A 24,026-nucleotide genomic window follows, 5' to 3' on the forward strand; every position below is an offset into this window, starting at 1 on the left:
TGCAAAAGTTGAATTTTCCTGATAATTTTACTAATTAGTATTCATTACACTGTCTGTTTGATATATGATGTGCCCCAAGAACAGTTATGCATATGATTTGCATAAATTGAATATGTGATTACATGTAGTAGACTGTGAACATCCAAATATAAACTTTTTGTAACTGTCATTCAATACTGTTTTCAATCATGTAACAGTCAGATCTCGTTATCAATGCAAAAGTGGAATTTTGTATACTTTGTGCGAATTAATATTCATGACACTGTCTGTATGATATATTATGTGACCTGAGAACAGTTATGCATATGATTTGCATAAATGTTATGTTATCATCAGTAGACTTTCAACACCCAAATATAACTGCCATTCGTTATTGCTTTTGAGCATGCTGATTCATGTCACATCTAATAAATTACTGTGAAATATTCAACTTTCTTGTTGCTAATGAATATTCATTTGTCTCTAATTTGCATAATCATTTCCCACATTTCAATCATAAATTGTCAAAACATACACTAAACATCACCTTTCTTCAATTTACAACTAGAAAAAAGATTTCTGCCCTGACGTGGTAATCAAAATGTGAAAATTCAGAATTTCAAGAAAAATTAACATATTTGCAAAATTAATTACAATTATAAATATGAAATTTCAATACATGTCATTAATTTGACTAAGCTATCTTTTAGATTATATGACAAGCAACAAACATGCCAAATTTGATTGCATTTTCTCCATAAATGGGGGGAAAACTGAAAAAAATGAGAATTCCTTGAAAACATTTGCATATTTGCATCATTAATTAGACAAATTAAGAATAACAATAGATATCATAAATTTGACTATGCATTCTTGTAAAATACATGATGGGACACAGACACGCCAAGTTTGGTCACATTCGGTCAATAAATGGCCGAGATCTGAGGGGGGGCCAAATTAGCCCCCCCCCCCGGGCTATGCAGTTTCAAAATAGCCCGGGCTATTGAGGGTTAAGTTTGCAGTTTCTCCTACTTAAATATATCGAGATGTCTCCTACTTGTACACGGTCCATGCTACTCCTATACAATCCTACCTATACTATTATAATTCATCCTCTACCCCCTCAAATGGAACAATAGTAAATATATATATATATATATAATGTTACGGTTTTGGAATAAAGGATAATTCCCCCTCGTAGGTAGACGCACCACAACATGAAGCCTCGTGATAGTTCAGTTATTTCTTAGTGAATGTAAGCGTAGTCCTGTCCTGTGTTAGTTTTGCATTGAGCAGGCCCGTGAGTATGGCGGTCTTTTGGCGATAGCATGCCACGTGGCAGGCCTGAACAAGTCTGGCGAGGCCGAAGGGAGGCGCTGCAGGAGGGAGTGGCCGGTAAGCAACGAGCCGCCAATCAGGGCTCAATGGGAGTGGCTAACCACGACGATGAGAGGTGGGGTTTGGAACATTCGAGTAGGGCCGGGACAGAGCCATAAAACCCTGCTCCGAGCCCCCCCACCTCAGATGAGACGAGAGATGAGTTCGGAGTTCTCAGATGAGATGAGTTCAAGTTCTCAGTTCAGTAGCGTCGGAGTCAGTATGCCCCTGTGAGAGTCAGAGTTGAGTTGAGCTTGAGAACGCACGAGAACGCGCCATCGAACGAGTGCATTGAATTGCCGGTTATCGTGATTGTACACGAACTTGCCCCGTGCCCCGTGACCTGCGCTGTATTAATCGCGTGCTCGAGAGGACGACCCGTGCCGGGCCACAGACGTGTGATTTCCTCCTGCCTGCCTTCACCTGCATACGTGCCATGACCGCCAGAGAGCCACGCCGGGCAAGCTGCCCCGGAGCGACTGACGGCAAAGCGCGTTTGGCGCGCGAACATTCTTCCTCCATCTCCCCGTATGCGTGAGTGGGCCCTGTGTCTGGGAATTAAGTTAAGATTGGTCAAGCTTCTTCTCTGTGTCCCCTTTCCTTCTGCGAATCATTGTACATAAATAATAAATCGTGTTATTCCTCTTTTTGACCGTTCCCGTCCCTTCCATTGATTGGCTTCGCATGGTACGACTAGAACCGCTCGAATCGGGTTCCATAAAAGTAACGGCACGAGTCACGTGATAGGCATACCGCTCGGGCGTACTCGATTAAGCGTTGCTTGTGCGAGGTTCAGTCCCCGCTTTCGTGGCAGCGTGGGTTAAAGGTACGTGCGACGTTGACCTGATACCCTTTTTCACGCTTGCCCCGGAAGTGGCAATTCGGCCTCGTGGACACGAAGACCCGGGGGGGGGGAGGGGGGAAGGGGTTTAATCCCCCCTTTTTATGGGAACGGGCTTCGGGAGATCCGCAACAATATATATATATATATATATATATATATATATATATATATATATATATATATATATATATATATATATATATAATTATATACAGTCACGTGAAAAAGTAAGTACACCCCATGTAAAGTTTTGACTTTTTCGACATATTTCAACATACAGCTATTTGATCTTCATTTCAACAATATTCATAGATAAAGGTGATATAATACAACAAATATCATGAAACATTTACATTTTGCAGTCCATTGTAAAATTTAAATAAACATAAATGTTAATTTCGCGTGTGGAAAAAGTAAGTGCACCCTTGGCTCTAATAGGTGGTATTGCCCCCTTTGGCAGAAACAACCTCAAGTAGGCCTTTCTTATAACTGTCTACCAGTCTCTTACATCGACTGGGAGAAATTTTTGCCCACTCCTCCATGCAGAATTCTTTCAGCTGTGTGATGTTTGAGGGGTTTCTTGCATGCACAGCTCGTTTCAAATCCCCCCACAACATCTCGAAGGGATTTAGATCCAGGCTTTGACTTGGCCATTCCAGAACCCTCCATTTCTTTCTTTTCAGCCATTCCTTGGTGGATTTACTGGTATGTTTAGGGTCATTGTCATGTTGCAAGGTCCACCTTCGGTTGAGCTTCAACTTTCCGACAGATGGCCTCACATTATCCTCAAGCACCCTCTGGTACAATGAAGAATTAATAGTGGATTCTATGATGGTGAGCTGCCCAGGCCCTGATGCAGCAAAGCTGCCCCAAACCATAATATTTCCACCACCATGCTTTAGTTGGAATCAGGTTCTTGTGGTCAAATGCTGTCTTTGGTTTTCGCCAAACATGTCTTCTGGTACTGTGGCCAAATAGCTCTACCTTTGACTCATCTGTCCAGAGCACATTGTTCCAGAAGTGCTGGTCTTTACCTCGGTGTTCATTGGCAAACTTTAGTCTTGCCCTGATGTTCTTTCTGGACAGCAAAGGTTTCCTCCCGGCACACCTCCCATGTAGATCAAATTTGTGCAGCCTCTTTCTAATGGTAGACGCGTGCACTTTGACATCAACAGTGGCAAGAGCTACCTGTACGTCCCGTGATGACATTCTGGGGTTCTTAGAGACTTATTTCAGCATCTTGCGGTCTGCTCTCGGGCTGAACTTGCTGGGGCGGCCTGGCCTGAACAAGTTGGCAGTTGTTTGGAATCTTCTCCACTTGTAGATGATCTTCCGGACAGTCGAATGATTGATTTCAAATTGTTTGGAGATCTTTTTAAATCCCTTCCCAGACTCGTAGGCATCTATAACCTTCTTTCTGAAGGCCTCAGAGAGCTCTTTTGATCTAGGCATGGTGACGCCGCACACTTCAACAACAAAGAGCAAACCAAACGAAATGTCTGGGGTTTAAATAAGACAGGTTCCTCCAAGATCCTCTCTAACAATGTTCTCATCATTTGCACCTGAGCTAGTGCACCTGATTCTAATTTTAGGTATTTGAAGTAGTGATTGGCTAACCCCCGCTCTTGCAGGGAAAATGGCCTTAAAATGCATGTTGTTGTGTTGTTGTGAAGTAGTGATAAATGTCGGGGTGTACTTACTTTTTCCACATGCGAAATTTGCATTTATGTTTATTTAAATTATACAATGGACTACAAAATGTAAATGTTTCATGATATATGTTATATTATATCACCTTTATCTATCAATATTGTTGAAATGAAGATCAAATAGCTGTATGTTGAAATATGTTGAAAAAGTCAAAACTTTACATGGGGTGTACTTACTTTTTCACGTGACTGTGTGTGTATATATATATATATATATATATATATATATATATATATATATATATATATATATATATATATGTATATATATATATACACATACCTCCATCTCTCAGCATACCCTTCACATAGTGTTGGTACCACTGAAGCAGCTTTCTGAGCAAGGGATACACAGGATGATTTGTTATTGCCTTCCCAGCAGTAGTTATGGCAGGAATTTGTAATTTGTTCATGATGCCGGCAATAGCTCGCCTACTCTTTGCGAAGGACACCGTGGGATCTTTAAAATCCACCAACTAATGCCAGCAGATGGGATGCCAGTTTAACGTCCATCCGAGGGACGGTGCACATATATGAATCACCCTGCCTGCAAAACACCAGGATGATAGTTTATAGCTGGGTCGAGATGCTAACCCAGGCTAAATAGCTTAGAGGAGAGTGTGCATACCACCTCTCGGTCTAGGCCATCCTTCCAGCCCTTACATGTACATAGAGACTGAAATAACAAGCAGAACACGATGTTAATCTGCACCCGTAAGTTAAGTGCTTCTGAAAGAGTTATGCTTACAAAAAACAGCACAGCTCAATCGAATCGTAACCAGCTGACCCAGCTGAGCTGGTCTTCATGTGATCAAATTATTTAACCGGTCTCTTCTGGTGGATCTAGCAACATATATATATATATATATATTTTTTTTTTAATCAAGGAAATATTGATCCCTTTATTATGACAAATCTGTGTTGGCTCTCTCTCATTTACATCTAACCGAAAAACCATCCCGCACATCCAAACAGCCATGAAAGCAGACTCAGAGTAGGATAGCTTGGACATACCTCTGCAAGTAACACCTCAACCACAGCACAATGGTTGTTGAGGACAGCTAGATGAAGAGACGAATATCCATCGTCCTTTTGCACATTGACTAACTGCCGTGCTCGACCCAAAATGCCCTGCACAGCACTACCAGAGACATGTTGTGGATATGAGAGAAGCCATAAATAAATTAGAGGAAGTAAACATTGTCTTTTCTTTAGTTATTACAAACCCTTTGGAGCCTATGATGTCCATTTGGAGATCAGAGGCTGTAGTTAGTGCCTAACAATTCCAAAGTAAAGTGGTTAACAAATCAACAGAACAAAGTATGGTTTGTTCTGAAAAATCACGTCACCACTCACATTAAGCAACCTTTGAGCGAAGCGTGGTGAAGGAGGTTGAAACCATGGCGGTTTTTACAAGAGAGGTCAAGAGATGGGAGCTCCAGCAGTGCAGTAATTGACTCACTCCTTTTCCTGGAGATAGCTAGGTGCAATGGTGTGTTTCCCTTTTGGTCCTAGAATGCAGAGTTAATTGTCAATGTTTAATGTGTAGAAAAATCAAGTTTTGACTCCACACACAGCACAGCTTTGATGGATGAAATAACAAGAATAAAAGTTTTCTTTGAGGACACAGCCACCAACCACACCTTAAAAATTTGACATGCAAATTTTGCATTTAAATAACTAAATGAAATAAATGAATATGTAGGTAGTGGAGATGGTAAACTTGGTAAAGTGCATATAAAAATAAAGGTTATAGGTAGTTGAGATGGTAAAGTGTATATAAAAATAAAGGTTATAGGTAGTTGAGATGGTAAAGTGCATATAAAAATAAAGGTTATAGGTAGTTGAGATGGTAACGTGTATATAATAAATGAATAATTTAAGGTGGAATGAGGGTATACCAGAATGGTAAAAGGTCAGTTTAAGGTCTTTTGCACTCTGAAGCAGGTTGTCCTCAAGGATTTGCCTGTATTTGGCTCCATTAATTGTTCCCTCTATCCTTACAAGTATCCCAGTCCATGCCGCTGAAAAGCATCCCCATCGCATGATGCTGCCACCAGCATGCTTCATGGTAGGGATGTTGTTAGATGGGTGGGTGATGAGCTGTGCTCAGTGTTAGATGGGTGATTAGCTATGCACAAGCAGGGATGGTGCTAGATGGGTGATGAGTTGTGAACGAGCAAGCCAGCTTAAAAAAGAAAGCATGATATACTCTTCTGATGCAAACCCCTGCATTTAGTGCACTCGGCTGATTATCTACAGTTTAAATAGACTTGACTGCTAAGAAAGTGAGAAAGCTACCTCTGAACTATAATTTGCATCCGAAGCAATAAAACTTTTAAAATTAGTTTTTCATAACTCAACAAATGCAGCAGCAATTACAGTTTAGAATTGCATTGCAGTCTATATGCCGGTTAGAGATTCATCGAGAATGATGAAGTACCTGTGCATTTGGATTAGCACCGAAGTGGCAGAGTGTTCGCAGAGCACCTACGTGCTCGAGACTGGCAACATAATGCATGGCATTGCCTCCAGCCAAGTTCTGTGCCTCCACGGCTGCACCAGCAGAGAGCAGCAGTTCGATCGCCTCACATTGATTCCTATAAATAACAAGGGGACAAAACAATGGAAAAGAACATTGACTTTCTTAAAAGTAGCCGTGGCTATCCGTTGCTTCGCTCATAGGTTTAATCAAAAGGCGGTAAGTTGTATGTCACAAACATATTGCATGTCCATCTGTGAATCTCAATGAGGATGTAAAACTAAGTGAAAAATTTATATTTTATAACACGTAGTTACCCCATGCACGTGAAGCAAAAAGAGGGGTTAAGCTATTGGTTCATGTCCGTCCGTCCATCTGTCTGTCTATCTGTCTTATCAGTTTAAGGAACAGCTTATTTAAATTGAGTGTTGTATTTTGAACATGAATCGGATATTGGCTCTGAATTAGGCCCGACCGCACATGCGCAACGGAGTGAGAGGAGGAAAATGAAGTAGGGGGGTCAAAGAATATGGGAAGACAACATTGAAATTGGAGAACACAGTCACATTACAGACGAAAGTCAAACTGCATGTGGTGATACCATGCCTGGTCTCACCGCATCGAGGCGAGGTGCAGCGCTGTGTTGCCCTCCGCATCAGAAATGGCAAGTTCGGCCCCAGCAGTCAACAGAAAAGACAAAATATCTTTATGGCCAAGGGCTGCAGCCATGTGGAGGGCTGTGTGACCCTGATTAACTGCATCTACCTGGGGTTAACAACATAGACAGAAAAGCAATATGGCTGGGGAGAAATAAACCGTCAAAAACGCCAAAACTGAGTGAGGTATTTCATAAATTCAAGGACAAATGGGCGAATTGGCAATTAGCTTGTACAATCAATTCGTTTTGGAATTTCCAACAGGGTTGGACGTGAGAACAATGTTGGATCAAATGACTACGTCTACAAATTAATACAATTTTAAATGTAAATCTCGATTTTCAACCTTGAAGATAGTCAGGAATCAAATGAAAAACGATGTTGTTGTAACAACAGAATGTAAAAGCACGGTTCTCGTAAAGTTACACTTTTACACACTATGGAAATGCAGCTCTTTGAATAGTTCGCTGTGAGAGCAGAGTTGTGAGAGAGTTAGTCAGTCGGTGCTGGGTGCAGAGTCGGGAGTTGAGAGTCAAGGAGGAACTCTAGGCCAAAAAGTCGGTGCCGAGCTCTGAGGTGCAGTGTTCACGTCCTGGATATAGGAACCTGGTCGGGTCGATTGAGTTCCGCGATCAAAGCACCAAGCGGAGCGCGCACTGCACAGCACCAAGTGGAATGGGCACTGTGCCAGGTGAAACGAGCACTAACCAAGCCATCAGAACTGATCTATATCTATATATATATCTCTGTCTCTGTCTCTGTCTCTGTCTCTGTCTCTGTCTCTCTTGCACATCTTTCACACATGCACGATATACCCTTCAATCTTCCAGTGCATACACCTCATTGACTCGCACTTTCAGAGCCTGCACGACCACACCATACTGCACCTTCCACTCGCCTGCACCTTACACCTTGCTTGTTACACGTGAGCCATCCGGCTCATATATGGTGAGGTCGAAAATCATACCCCACCTACTTCTCTTCCCTCTATCTGTCCATCTTGCGCCTATGTCTTGTGTAGTGATAAGATTGATTGTCAACAAGGCTTGCGTGCAAAAGGGCTAAGATCTCTCTTATATGACACTGCATCTTTTTTCTTGTTTTGCATAAAGAATCGAGGCTCGTGTAAGAGCTAACACTTTTTTTTTTTCTTGTATACTGAATCGAGGCTCGTGAAAGAGCTAACATTTACTTCACAAACAAATCAACCAGACAAACAAAACACACAAAAAGAGGGAGCGGAAAACAAGATGGGGAGAGAAGGGGAAGCACACAAACACAACATTTGAGAGCAGGGAGATGTGTGCAAGGGAGAGGGCTTGGGGGGAGGAGGCGTGGGAAGGGAGGGGAGTTTCATTGAACATGAAAACATGCACAGGCACATAAAACATACAATGAAGTGCGCGGGAGACAAGAGGGGGAGGGAGAGGGAAGCACACAAGCACAACAACAGTAAAGAACAAGGATGTCGGTAGATCTGTGGAAGGGGGAGGGCTGGGGGGGGGGGGGGAGGAGGGAGAGGTACACCGTATAAAGCAAATTAACACAACTAGGAATTTCACTACTAGGAATTTCAGGAAAGAAGTTGGGGATTGAAAGAGGCCGATTTGGGGTGTTTTAACGGAGGTAGAAAACATCAAGGTTTTGGATGGGGGAAGATAAGAGATGGTGGTTGACAGCTGCTTTAAAGACCTGGAGGGAGGAGTGGGATTGGAGAGTGTGGGAGTTTGTTCCAGAGGCGGGAGAAAAGAGGAATGAAAGAGTGAAGATGAGCAGAGCTGGCAGATCTTGTGTGTCCTGCAGGAATATTTGGGGGACAGAGCACAGACAGAGCAGGAGGAGCAAGGCCGGAGAGGAGTCGGTAGAAGACAGAAAGACCATCTACCTGCCTGCAGTGAGAGAGAGAGAAAGGCCCTCAGAATCAGATTCTTCGTGGGACATTCCAATGATTGTGAATGCTTGGGTTTCAATTGCGTGAAGCCGAGCTAGGTGTGAGGCAGGAGCTCAGAGGTGCCCAGAAAGGACTTCGCACGACGGAGGATGCCCAGTCAGCGACTGGCTTTGGAGGCCAGCTTGGAAATATGGTTTTCCCAGGTAAGATCATGGCAGATAGTGAGACCCAAAAGCTTGAGTCACAGAACTTCTTCAAGAGGATTGTTCAGAAAGTAGATGGGAGGGTTGTCCAGATGGTCTTTTCGGAGAGACAAAGTGAGAGGGTGAGATTTGTCAGGATTGAAAGACATGTTCCACTTGTTTGACCAGTCTGTGATTTTGTCCAGGTCTGCAGAGTGTGAGGAGGTTGCAGACATCCGATCTGAGGGATGAGGTATGAAGCAGCAGAGAGTGGAGGCATCAGCAAAGAGATAGCGAGGATTTTCCAGAGAGTCAGAGAGATCATTGATGAAGACCAGAAAAAGCACAGGGCCCAGAACACTGCCTTGGGGAACTCCAGCCTGAACAGGAATGGGAGATGAGAGAAATCCATTCAGGGCCACACGTTGACTACAACCAGAGAGGAAGTTCGCAAGCCATGCGCGGAGATTTCCATTGATACCATAGGAGGAGAGTTTGGTGAGCAGAGCGGGGTGCCAGACCGTATTGAAGGCCCGTGATATGTAAAGGGAGACAGCTCTGATTTCCTGTTTGGCATTGAGGACCTCTATCCATTGTTGAGACAGCAGAAGCAGCATGTCCAAAGTAGAGTGACCTGGTCTGAAACCAAATTTATAATCAGAGATCAAGCCATTGGAGAAGAGGAAGGATTTAATATCCGAAGCAACAATTAATTCCATGACTTTGCTGATAATTGGGAGCAGGCTGATTAGTCTGTAGTTGCAAGGATCTGTTTTTGCACCTTTTTGTGTTAAGCGGTAATGTTAGCTGATTTCCAAGCTGATGGCAGATGACCTTGAGCAAAAGAGAGGGTGAAGAGAATCGAGAGAGGGAGTGAAAGAGCGGCAGAGCAGGATTTTAGGACCCGTGGGCTGATGCCGTCTGGTCCAGTTGCAGAATCAGAGTCGAGGATTGACAGAAACTTCTCCATCTTGTCAGGAGAGAAGGACACAGAGTCCTGGAGCAGGTGGGTGTCAACTGTGTAGCCATTTGAGGTAAGGGAGGGGATGGAGGGGGAACAAACACCAGAAACGGATTTGACCAGATGCCACCAGGATTTGGAGGAAGGAGACATGTTTGAGAGTTCATTAGTGAGTGTGGAGAGATAGTGCTTCCTGGCTCTCCTGAGGGTAGACACACACCTGTTCTGAGCTTGGTGGAAGGAATTGAGATTACCTTCAGTTGGATTTGCCTTCCAAGAGGCAAAGGCAAGTTGATTCAGGGCAACTGCCTCACCACAAGATTCAGTGTATCATGGATGGGAGGAAGGGTATGACAACTGAAAACGAGATGGGATAAATCTGTACATGAGAGAGAGCAGTTTACTTTGGAAGAATTCCCAGGAAGAGTTGATGTCAGAGGCAGTAGAGATGGGAGATCAGTCCAGGTGATTGATGGCTGCTTGAAGACCATGCCAGTCAGCCTGAGTGAAATGCCAGACTCGTCAATGCTGAGGAGGCTCTCTGAGAATGGCCAGAGATATATCCACCTTAACAAGCACATGATCCGAAGAACCGATTGGAGCAGAAGAACCGATTGGAGCATTTATCTTAAAGCAGCCAAAAGAGCAGCAAACTAGTAAAAGGAATCATTGGCTGAGTCATCACAGTTAGCTTATTTCGCACTCTCATCTTTTTCCAACCTTTTTTGGATGTAGTTTCAGTATATTCTGGAGGCGTTGTAAGTTTCCACGCGCTGCAAGGCTCACCACACATTCATCCCTGCCACTCTCCTCCATTATACTCAGCAATGATGGAGAAGGTACTAGAAAAGAAAAGAATATGAAAATATATAAAATATATAAAAGGGGAGAGTTCTTCAAAGATAAATGATTATGTCGGCCTCCAAGTTAGATGGACGAACAGGACAGGAAACATAAATGCCAAATGAGAGGAGATGTTAAGAATGCACTGATGACAACTTTGATTTATCAGGGAAAGAGGAGGATGAACCAAAAAAAAACATTAATAATGACTATCAAGATGCTCAAGAAATCAAGGGAGACGCAAAGCACCCCTCCCTTTATATGGGATCGTTTCTCTGTTTGCAACTTTAACATGGGGGAATGAAAATTCGTTTCTCGGCTTCTACTGGACGAAATGTGCTGCAAATTTCAGAAGTAAATGCTTTGTACATCGAGGTAATAAGTTCCAAATTTCAGCAACGTCCGTTTCCACATTCTTGAGTTTTATTTAGAAAACCCACAAATTCATGTTGGTGTCTGTCAGTCCGTCCGTCTGTTCGTCTGCCCAAAATGTGTTGGTGCTCATATCTCAAGGGCTATACATTGAAACTAGCTGAAACTTGGAATATACATCTGCCAATAGGTCTAATTAATGGCTTTCACAACAGATTCCACCTAAGTGCCATAGTTTTTGCTTTAAAATTAAATATATACATATATATTATAATATACATACTTTATATTATAAATAAAGACACATACATACTTTATACTTCTTATTACAAAAAATCGAATGTGCTGGCCCAATGGATAAGGCATCAGACTCCCAAGCCCAATAGCCTAATGGATAAGGCATCAGACTCCCAAGCTGGGAATTGTTGGTTTGAGTCCCATCTGGGTTGAATATTCTTTCTCCCCCTTACTTTTTCAAGTCTTTTATATCGTCTTGTACGATTAACAAATGCATCTTGTTCATATTTAAAATGTATCTGGAAAATGCCAGTGGCATAGAAAAGGCCCCTTAATAGGGTATGTGCCATGTGGCAGAGTATAGAAAAGAAAGGACATTCCATAGCTTGTAGAAAATGCCAAACATTAGAAAATAAGGGACATTCAAAAAATCTCGTGTGCATGCTGGACTATCCTTGTGTTCTTAAGAGGAATCAAGTAATACTCTAGAAATGTTCATATAAAGAGGCGCCAATTTGATTCATACAACAGCATGAAGAAGTAAATCTATTTTAACCGATATATGTAGGGTGCCCCTTTATATGAACTTTTCGAGGGCATTACTTGGTTCCTCCTAAGAACACTAGGGTAGTCCAGCATGCATACGAGATTTTTTGAATGTCCCTTATTTTCTATCATCTGGCATTTTCCACAAGCCATGGAATATCCCTTCTTTTCTATTGTTCGACATTTTCAACAAGCTATGGAATGTCCCTTCTATTGAGATTGAGAGATAGGGCCAAAAACGATACATATAATCATATTTCAAAAAGTTGTGGACAGATTCGGCCAAAACTTGGTGGACGAGTTGGTTAGGCGACAAGAACAAACCAATTAGATTTTGATTCAGGTCCAGATCCATATCCGGCCTGTCAGTCTGATACAAAATGTAAACTGTTCAGCCTGGCAGTGGTATGTGCTCTACCGAGTAATGTTCTAGATACATTGTTTTTTTTCCTACGTTGACACGACCCATGTGTATACCGAACCTCCAAGAGAACACCTGCTGTGACATAGTTTACCTTTTTTGTATCATGTTTAACAGCTTTTCCCTCTCTGCTCTTGTCAGTTTCAAAGCCTTATGTTACATAATGCTTGGAAACACATCTTCCACCAATGATTTATTTTACAAGTCGTAACCTAATAGATCGATTTTGTACCTTTCAAAAGAACATTTATCAACAGTGTGACCAGTTCCTATATCGTGAAGCCACTTCATTGCCAGTTCTCTCTCCTCTGGATATGTATCCACATTTAGGATCTGGAAAAAGTTTTACTACACTTTCCTCTCTCTTCGACATGGCCGTACGCCTGACACTCCGGCATCGTGCATTCTGTACCAGCTCTGTGACGTCACATTATGACAAAACCTTGCTCTTGCAATAGGCCAGTGGCAGCAAACAGTGTAAATGGATTCACGATCTTTATTGTTCAATATTGCTTAAATTCAATATCAAAAAGGAAAATTAAAGAAGAGGTATTTTTCTATTCAGAGACTTTCTTCAAAGCTCCGGGTTTCCTGGTAATTGTGCTTTAAAACATAACGGCGTACCAAATTTCAGGCACAATATTTCTTCCTGTACCCAATATTTTAACAACAGAGTTATTTTTTGATTGATGATGTAGATTGCGAGAAAGTTTGAAAGAAAACCATTTTTTCTGAAAACAAATAAAAATAAAAACTACATTCGATTTCCTCCTTGGGATTTGCACATAGTCAGGTCACGTCTACCTGTATGCAGCGTTCCTCACCTAGGTTCACAGGTTGGCAATCTGGAGACATGAAGTTGCAGTCGTGTTTGCAAGAAGAAAGAAGAATAATGCACAGTGGGTTCAGAGTCCAAATCTGATCACCAATGCGTACACGAAGGTCTCCATCACTATAAACCTGCACCACCGTGCCAAATTTACCCAGTGCCTGGAAGACATGATGAATGGCATAAAAATGAGCTGGTTGAGAAAGTCACTGGAAGTTAAATAATATACAGGAAAACAAACATGACATAATGACAATAACACCGAAGCTTTTCGTGCTGCACCCTTCAAAGCGATTCACAGCAAAGAGCCCGGAAGAGATGAAAACCAGTGCATTTATAAGCATGTCTAAGTAACCGCGACTGGTTCTTCAGTCATGACGTCATTGGTGTTCTGAACGCCCATTGGTTGAACGCCCACCGCTGTCCAAGGTAATGATGCAAGTGGTGCATCATCACTGACAACTCCACTCCAGCCAATCGGAGCCTGGCACAGTGGTGACCGAGTCAACCAATGGGCATTCAGAACATCAATGACGTCATGATTGAAGAACCAATCGGTGTCGCAGTTACTTAGAGTACCAAACATCTGTAAAAATTAAATAATGTGAAGTTGGGAATGGTGCAGAGAAGCATCTATGGAGTAAGATGGAGACAAATAGAAGAATGAAATCGTTAGAGAGTTCAAAATGAAATAAAATAATTTTAAAAGGTTTATGACTCAATACTCACAGACTTCATGTTTTCCGTCCACTCTCCATGTCCAACTTGTAGTCTCTGCACCTTTTCCTCATCATGCGACAATTGGACCACTTCTCCAACAGGAATCGTCTCGACCTAGACTCAATGACGGGGATAGGTACACAGAAAACGATGAAAATGCATCGAATGTATACAATCGTAGATGCAAGTATACATGTGTGTACCCACACATGTGAAGCGAAAAGCGGGGTTAAGCAATTGGTTCACTTTTCTGTTTGTCTGTCTACAGACGTCAGTTTATGATCGAGGAACAACTTAATTTTCAATTGAATGTTATATTTTGAACACGAATCGGAACATGAATTGGAAAACAAACCTGTAGTTTTACAGTACTTTGACTGAATTCATCCTGATCGCGCATGCGGAGAGAGAGGAGTAAGATCATGTTTATTCTGTCTGCCCGTCTGTTCTTTCTACAACCTTTAAAATCTTTATTTTATTTCGATTGAATTATATACTTCAACACTGTAGAACACAAATTGCTTTTTTATCTGTTAAATTTTTTTTCACTGAGTAGTGCAAGGCCAAAATATTCTGGCATTTTACATCATCGCGACCAATCAATCAGGGTGGATACCATTGTGGCCCATAGTTTTTGAGCATCAGGGCAGGAGGGTGGAGATTTGCTGCGGGGCATGCAGGGGCACCGCCAGGGATTTTGGGCCCCATGAAAAGATATCACAATGGGCCCCTATGAAGCACGTGCCACATTTTTACCTAATGTTCTCATAATTTTTAGGGCCTCTGTCAGTGCAGGGCCCTTGGAATCATCCTAACTTTCCCCCCCCCTTACGGCACCCCTGGGGGCATGAGTTGGGTATAATACACTGGGCCTGGCTGGGAGTACACTATCTCTCTCTCTTGACTCAATGTGGTGCTCTACGATCATTTGGACTAATTTGCCCCGTCTGGCTTGGATCACCTCCCTGCATCTCGCCGCCGACTTACCCCGTCTCTCTGCCTTGCTCATGCCCTGGTGGAGATGTGGGAATAGATTTCTTGTTCTCCTTCAGCTTTGTGTTTTTCACCCGGTGCCTTTCCCTTTATACTGCTCAGTGTGAGTGTGTGTGTGTGTGTGTGTGTGTGTGTGTGTGTGTGTGTGTGTGTGTGTGTGTGTGTGTGTGTGTGTGTGTGTGTCTTTGGTTGCTATCTCCATATGCGGGGTTCAGAAGGTAGAGAGGAGTCTTCCAAGGTCTCGAAGTATCCACCTCCATTTTGGTAAGGGATCAGGATTCATGGACAGTAGTGGTTTTCTTGCTCTCAATGTTTTGTTCTGAGGGATCTTTTAAGGATCGTCACCGAGCCTTGGACAGCTTCCAACTGTAGTTTGTTGTAATATTCCCAGAGAGGGTTAAGATCTCTGTGAGGTTCTTTTTATGCCTTCGCCCCCATAGGTGGCCGGAGGCATTATGTTTTTGGGTTGTCTGTCCGTCCTTACGTCCGTCCATCCATCCATGCGTCCATCCGTATGGGCTAAACCTCGTTTTTCTCAGCAGCCATCTGTCCAATTAAGACAAAACTTTCAGGGTAAGAGTGACACTCATGCAGAATGTTTTTATGATAATTGTGATGTCATAGGTCACATGGTATGGCAGCCATCTTAGATTAAACGCAAATAATTTAAAAAATATTTCTCTGAAACCTCTGAATGGAAAAAATTGAAACTTGGCACATTGTCAAGTACTCCCAATGGGGAACAAAAGCATGATAATGATAACATCATAGGTGAAGTGGTATACCAGCCAAAAATGTTTTAATCAAATCCCTTATTCTAAAAATCTGAAATTGCATGCACATGATCTATGACCCATTTGTATTGAAATATTAAATATATGACATCATCGGTCACATGGTTTGGAAGCCATATTGGATTTAACCTAAAACCTCAAAAAAACATCTTCTCCCAAACCACCAAATCGGTTGATTCAAAACTTTACGTGTGTCATTGCCTAGGCATGGCGATTAAAAGATAATCACAAAAAACATAATTGGTCACATGGTGTGGCAGCCATATTGGATTGAAGGAAAATATTAAATAATTAAATCTCTGAAACCGCTTACCCCATCGATGTGAAAATTTACAAATATCATCTAACAGCACTGTTGCATATAGTTTGAAAATTATGATGTCGTAGGTCATGTGGTTTGGCAGCCATCTTGGATAGAAAAACGAACCTTATCCGATCAACACAAAACTTCACAAACGTAATCCCCTACCCATACACATGCAGAGTGTACATTTTAAAGGTCATATGTCATGTGGTATGGCAGCCATATTAGCTTGAAAGCCGATATTTAAAAAATTCCCTTCTCTGAAACTGCTTCACCGATCGATGTGATGAAACCTGTCATGCCTGGTGAAAATGTGATACTTGAAAACAGCTGAAGGGATTTAAATCAAACTTGTTTATTTTTAGGACAGTGAACGAGGGCATCTACCCGTTGTGGGACTTTGGGGAGGCATATTGGTGACACAGTCGCATCATTCTAGTTATAATTACAGTTGCTCGAATTATCACAAGTACAATTTGTGCACTTCAAATTCCTGGATATTTTCACTTCATTTTTGTGATCTTGGTATTTGGTCATTTTCTTGATTTCTTGGTATTTGCCAAAATTGCTGTGTACTGACACCTCAATTAGCAATGCCTTCTCTTCTGTGTTTGTACTTCAGTACTATATCTAGTCGGAATGCTTTCTTTTCTATGTTCATGCTCGATGGGATCATGAGGTCATACGTGAGCATTACTTCCTTGTTTTTAATTATTGCTTTTGGTTCATGCTTCCATGAGTTTTCTGGAATTGGGATAGTGAGACTTTTGCAGATGTGCCAGTGGATTACTCGACATACTCTGTTGTACCTTTAGATGTACATCTGCTTTGACACGAGTTTTTTACATCCTAATACGAGGTGGCTCGTACTTTCTGTTTCCTCCTTGCAGAACCTATACCTGTCTGATTGACTCAGTCCCACCATTTTATTAGAGCCATTGGTGTGTGCATGTGCGTTGCCTAAGGGGTGATAGGTCTTGTAATTTTTCACGTTCAGGATTTGTATTCATACCATGTCTTTTGTGATGATGTATTTATATTTTAAGAAAGGATGCCCTAGTGTTATTGTCATTTTGTTTTTCAATGATCAGGTTCAATTAGGATTCTTGGAGGATTAAACGTATTACCTCCACCAATAAATGTGGATGGAGGTTATGTTTTCACTCCTGTTTGTTTGTTTATTGATATTGTGATCATGATATCTCAAAAAGTTATGGACGGATTTGGATGAAACATGGTGTACAAGTTGGGTGTGTGGCAATGACGAATTGATTCGATTTTGGTGAAGATCTGGATGTGGATCTGGATGCGGCCTATCAGTGGATACAAAACGTAAATGCTTCAGCCTGGTTGAGGTATGTGCTCCGACGAGTGCTGTTCTAGTTGAAATCCTGTTTTTACACCCGGCTCAGTAATAGGCCCTGCTGGATCTCAAGCCAGTGCTAACAGTTTGTGAAAAGAGTGATAGTTCAGCTATTCTTGAGGACTCGGCTTCAGCGTGATGGTAACCGTGTCGGTGTGGTTGTGTCCTGTCGGGAGGTTATCATGCACGTGACAATCTTCCTTGTGCTTTACCAGAAAAAGCTTTATGTTGGAGAGCTCAATATCCTTTTAGAGGGGATCTTAAGTTCATTGTATTATCTGCTGGCATTTGATAATCGATGCTCAATTTTGAGTATTTAATTGCATCCACTGTTTGCCATCTTTAAAGAGTATTTTATTTTCCAACGACATCAGGAACTCACCCACTGTTGGGGAAAAAGTACGACAATGACTGAAAACTAGCTCGAAAGGGAATAACATTTGTGCCGAGTTTCACTGGCAAAAGACCATTCTTTTATATATATATATATATATATATATATATATATATATATATATATATATATATATATATATATATATATATATATATATATATAGGAGCGTACACTGGATCAGCACGTCGTTGCGTCCTTGGACGACTCGTCAGCACCATCCCGACACACACCACTGTGTGTGCTCCGGAATGAGGTGTTTTTACGGTGGCCAGAGTGCAAATCCTGCCACCAACCGCCTTGAGAGAGGACCCAGCACCCTGGTACTCATTTTGCCGACCTCGGAAGGATGACAGGCTGAGTCAACCCCACCTGGTATTAATCCAACAGCTGAACGGGATACGAACTCAGGACCTTCGGATTCCAAGTCCACCGCCCTAACCATAAGGCCAACACCAGGTATATTGCACACACATCATCCCTTTCCATCATTCTTTAATGTTTGTTTTTAAACAAGAGGGAGAAGTCATGTTTGATAGGTTTCTATGCATATAAAAATGAGAAATGAGCAAGAAGTTTGAGTATGCACTACCGTCATTAGCACGACAGTCCCATATGTTGGTGCATTCAGAAAGTTAGTCATAAAAAAATGGAGATGCAAAGTTCTTATGAATGACGTACCTTGGTGATGGCTCCTGGGTGGAAAGTCCATCGAACTCCGTTTGAGTACTGTACCCGCACATCTCCTCGCTCGGTCAATCGATGGACTGTGCCCACCCTTCCTACAAACTGCTTAGCACACACATGCAGCAAAAGGTTGTTAGCATTCATATGGGGCTTGTGCAAAGTAAGTAAGCAAAGTAAACAAGAGGGAGAATTGTTTTGCAATAAATGCCCCCTACCGATGTGATATTTTACAAGTCCAAAAAAAGCATAACTCTGAAAAATTGTGACAAAACGTCCTGCAACTCAAGCTTGTTCTGTAACTTATCATAATAAAGTCATGTACCAAATTTCAGTTGATATGTTAAAGGGTATGGGGAAAAAGTCTGGAAAAACCACAGGAAACCACGGACGGACAGATGGATGTGGACAGACGGAGAGCAAACATAGAGTTCCCTCCGGTGAAACTGGGAGGGAACTAATAAACAGGAAGCTAAATTATTATATTATATATAAATATTGTTATGTTTGTTGGGTAGTGATTACTTTAGACCAGGTAGATTTGTATAGGTAGCATGCTCCGATTGTCGTGTAGAAACCTTGATGTAATAAGTACTAGTGTAGCCAGGATGTCAGATAAAGTTGTATATTTGTCCCTATCACGAGGGGGTGGGGCATGTTAACTAGCTCAGGGATGATGTTAATTCCCTGCTTGTCTTACCCTCGGTGATTTATCCTTTGTTTCTTATGGCACCGCATTAGGCACATAGAGCAGGAATCGCCCTAATAATAAAACCAACTGGAAGCCAGGCATCAAGCACGCGGGCTGACAACCCCAACTTACAACAACAACAACAACAACAGGCATTTTAAGGCCATTTTCCCTGCTAGAGCGGGGGTTACCCTTGTGGTCCCCATGACAATTTTCTCCATTTTGCCCTATTTTCTGCATCTCCCCTTGTTAACCCCCTTGCCCGCATTTCTTCTTCGACCATCCTTAGCCAAGTCTTTCTCGGTCTTCCACGTCCTCTACTTCCTTCTACATTCATTTCCATCACTCTTCTCAACCAGACACTTTCATCCTTCCTCAACACATGACCAAACCATCTCAAACTGTTTCTCTTCACAGCATCCATCACAGGCTCTATTCCCATCATCTTTCGCAATTCATCATTTGTCTTTCTCTCTCTCAATGATACTCCACACATCCACCGAACCATTTGCATTTCCACACTTTCCAGCCTTCATTGCTGCTCTACGCTCTACAACCCCAACTTACCAGGCACACAAAGCTCGGGCAGGCCGAGGACACGCCCTGAGGAGTCATGATTAGCCAGGGCTCTTGATCAACAGGAAGGCCGGGGTAAGAGGCAACTCACTCATTGGAGAAGGACTGAGGACGTCAGAGCCGGGATGTAAAAAGAACGTCTGACCGGCATTCTCTCTCTTGTGCCTGCTCGTTAATGGATGCAAAAGAGAACGGTCGTTTTTCTTCTCTTCTTCGCTTCGCCCTCTCTGGTCTTCGCTCCACTCTCTCTTTTCACTGCTCTTCGCTTCGCTCTGCTCTCAGCCACTGATCTGGAACGTGGCAGTTGGTATTTGTCATTCTCGCCTTGAACCAGGGATTGGACCGAACGTTTTCGGAAACGCCACCGGGAGACGTGCAGAGGCAACAGGGAGAGCCACAGCACGGGAACTGCGGTTCTCCGTGCAGAGGATGGGTGGACGAGGCCAGGCACGGCTGGAGGAGCGAGCTGGAAGCGATCTGTTCACCTCGCGCGGGAGGCCTTCATCGAGGCCTAGTGAGGCCTGTTTCGCGCCAACACGCGCGCAACGTTGCTAACGCCCCGGCCGGTTTTTACGACACTGACGAGATCCCACAAGTGATCAGAGCGAAGTGCACACACAACCCTTATTTTCCAGTTTATTTATCCCTTTGTCTGTTTTCAAGTCTGTTGTGGAGACGTCCCGTTTAGGCATATAGTTATCGCGCATTTTCTTTGTACCGGCATTCCATTTAATAAATCCTTTTGTTGCTTTTGTACATTTCTAAAGCCCATCTTTGTTTGAGTTATTTTCCGCAGGTTTGAGGACCCCGGCGGGACCGACAGGTAAGACCCTTCATCCCTCCCCTTCCCGTTCTTCCCCCGTGTATATCAAGTCCGCATTTGATCAGTGCCTCGGAGTTAAAGCTTGCTCGGCTATTCATTCCTGGGAAACATTTTAATCGCCAGAAACACGACAATACATATATACAGTGCATTCAGAAATTGTTCAGAGCTCTTTACTTTTTTCACATTTTGTTATGTTGCAGCGTTATGCTGAAATCGTTTAAATTCATTTTTTCCCTCATCAATCTACACTAAATACCCCATAATGACAAAGAGAAAACAGGATTTTAGAAAGTTTTACAAATTTATTAAAAAGAAAAAACTGAAATATCACATTGACATAAGTATTCAGACCCTTTGCTATGACACTTGAAATTTAGCTCAAGTGCCACCCATTTCTCTTGATCATCTTTGAGATGTTTCTACACCTTGATTGGAGTCCACCTGTGGTAAATTCAATTGATTGGACATGATTTGGAAAGGCACACACCTGTCTATATAAGGTCTCACAGCTGACAATGCATATCAGAGCAAAATCCAAGCCATGAGGTCGAAGGAACTGCCTGCAGAGCTCAGAGACAGGATTGTGACGAGGCACAGATCTGGGGAAGCCTACAAAAAAAATTCTGCTGCATTGAAGGTTCCCAAGAGCACAGTGGCCTCCATAATTCTTAAATGGAAGAAGTTTGGAACAACCTGGACTCTTCCTAGAGCTGGCCGCCCGGCCAAACTGAGCAATCGGGGGAGAAGGGCCTTGGTAAGAGAGGTGACCAAGAACCCGATGGTTACTCTGGCTGAGCTCCAGAGATTCTGTGTGGAGATGGGAAAAACTTCCAGAAGGACAACCATCACTGCAACACTTCACCGATCTGGGCTTTATGGCAGAGTGGCCAGACGGAAGCCTCTCCTCAGTGAAAGACACATGAAAGCCCGCTTGGAGTTTGCAAAAAAGCACCAAAAGGACTCTGAGACTGTGAGAAACAAGATTCTGTGGTCTGATCAAACCAAGTTTGAACTGTTTGGCTTCCGTCTGGCCACTCTGCCATAAAGCCCAGATCGGTGGAGTGTTGCAGTGATGGTTGTCCTTCTGGAAGTTTCTCCCATCTCCACACAGGATCTCTGGAGCTCAGCCAGAGTGACCATCGGGTTCTTAATCACCTCTCTTACCAAGGCCCTTCTCCCCCGATTGCTCAGTTTGGCCGGGCGGCCAGCTCAAGGAAGAGTCCAGGTTGTTCCAATCTTCTTCCATTTAAGAATTATGGAGGCCACTGTGCTCTTGGGAACCTTCAATGCAGCAGAAGTTTTTTTGTAGGCTTCCCCAGATCTGTGCCTCGACACAATCCTGTCTCTGAGCTCTGCAGGCAGTTCCTTCAACCTCATGGCTTGGATTTTGCTCTGATATGCATTGACAGCTGTGAGACCTTATATAGAGAGGTGTGTGCCTTTCCAAATCATGTCCAATCAATTGAATTTACCACAGGTGGACTCCAATCAAGGTGTAGAAACATCTCAAAGATGATCAAGAGAAATGGGAGGCACTTGAGCTAAATTTCAAGTGTCATAGCAAAGGGTCTGAATACTTATGTCAATGTGATATTTCAGTTTTTTCTTTTTAATAAATTTGTAAAACTTTCTAAAATCCTGCTTTCTCTGTCATTATGGGGTATTTAGTGTAGACTGATGAGGGAAAAAATGAATTTAAACGATTTCAGCATGAGGCTGCAACATAACAAAATGTGAAAAAAGTAAAGAGGTCTGAACACTTTCTGAATGCACTGTGTGTGTATATATATACATACATACAGTCACGTGAAAAGGTAAGTACACCCCATGTAAAGTTTTGACTTTTTCAACATATTTCAACATACAGCTATTTGATCTTCATTTCAACAATATTCATAGATAAAGGTGATATAATATAACAAATATCATGAAACATTTACATTTTGTAGTCCATTGTATAATTTAAATAAACATAAATGCAAATTTCGCGTGTGGAAAAAGTAAGAACACCCCTACATTTATCACTACTTCAAATACCTAAAATTAGAATCAGGTGCACCAGCTCAGGTGTAAATGATTAGAACATCGTTAGAGAGGATCTTGGAGGAATCTGTCTTATTTAAACCTCAGACATTTAGGTTGGTTTGCTCTTTGTTGTTGAAGTGTGCGGCGTCACCATGCCTAGATCAAAAGAGCTCTCTGAGGCCTACAGAAAGAAGATTATAGATGCCTACGAGTCTGGGAAGGGATTTAAAAAGATCTCCAAACAATTTGAAATCAATCATTCGACTGTCCGAAAGATCATCTACAAGTGGAGAAGATTCCAAACAACTGCCAACTTGTTCAGGCCAGGCCGCCCCAGCAAGTTCAGCCCGAGAGCAGACCGCAAGATGCGGAAAGAAGTCTCTAAGAACCCCAGAATGTCATCACGGGACCTACAGGTAGCTCTTGCCACCATTGATGTCAAAGTGCAAGAGTCTACCATAAGAAAGAGGCTGCACAAATTTGATCTACATGGGAGGTGTGCCAGGAGGAAACCTTTGCTGTCCAGAAAGAACATCAGGGCAAGACTAAAGTTTGCCAATGAACACCTAGGCAAAGACCAGCACTTCTGGAACAATGTGCTCTGGACAGATGAGTCAAAGGTAGAGCTATTTGGCCACAGTACCAGAAGACATGTTTGGTGAAAACCAAAGACAGCATTTGACCACAAGAACCTGATACCAACTGTAAAGCATGGTGGTGGAAATATTATGGTTTGGGGCAGCTTTGCCGCATCAGGGCCTGGGCAGCTCACCATCACAGAATCCACTATGAATTCTTCATTGTACCAGAGGGTGCTTGAGGATAATGTGAGGCCATCTGTCGGAAAGTTGAAGCTCAACCGAAGGTGGACCTTGCAAGATGACAATGACCCTAAACATACCAGTAAATCCACCAAGGAATGGCTGAAAAGAAAGAAATGGAGGGTTCTGGAATGGCCAAGTCAAAGCCCGGATCTAAATCCCATCGAGATGTTGTGGGGGATTTGAAACGAGCTGTGCATGCAAGAAACCCCTCAAACATCGCACAGCTGAAATAATTCTGTATGGAGGAGTGGGGAAAAATTTCTCCCAGTCGATATCAGAGACTGGTAGGCAGTTGTAAGAAACGCCTACTTGAGGTTGTTTCTGCCAAGGGGGGCAATACCACCTATTAGAGCCAAGGGTGTACTTACTTTTTCCACGTGCGAAATTTGCATTTATGTTTATTTAAATTATACAATGGACTACAAAATGTAAATGTTTCATGATATTTGTTGTATTATATCACCTTCATCTTTCAATATTGTTGAAATGAAGATCAAATAGCT

At 42.5% G+C, this 24,026-nt stretch overlaps 1 protein-coding gene across 2 annotated transcripts in view; it reads right to left on the reverse strand.

Moving 5' to 3' along the window:
- Positions 1–24,026, reverse strand: part of MIB2 (MIB E3 ubiquitin protein ligase 2) — a 71,162-nt gene that overhangs the window by 16,968 nt on the left and 30,168 nt on the right. For both annotated transcript variants that reach the window (XM_068121238.2, XM_068121239.2), the window contains 8 exons: positions 18,579–18,686; positions 14,059–14,163; positions 13,325–13,490; positions 10,802–10,923; positions 7,008–7,156; positions 6,353–6,509; positions 5,266–5,420; positions 4,924–5,050 (listed from right to left, as the gene is read on the reverse strand). In XM_068121238.2, the coding sequence (XP_067977339.2) occupies positions 4,924–5,050; positions 5,266–5,420; positions 6,353–6,509; positions 7,008–7,156; positions 10,802–10,923; positions 13,325–13,490; positions 14,059–14,163; positions 18,579–18,686 (1,089 nt within the window). The remainder of the gene's footprint in view (positions 1–4,923; positions 5,051–5,265; positions 5,421–6,352; positions 6,510–7,007; positions 7,157–10,801; positions 10,924–13,324; positions 13,491–14,058; positions 14,164–18,578; positions 18,687–24,026) is intronic.

Source organism: Myxine glutinosa, chromosome 6, assembly GCF_964187855.1.
Source record: "Myxine glutinosa chromosome 6, kmMyxGlut1.1, whole genome shotgun sequence".
Classification (NCBI taxonomy): Eukaryota; Metazoa; Chordata; class Myxini; order Myxiniformes; family Myxinidae; genus Myxine; species Myxine glutinosa.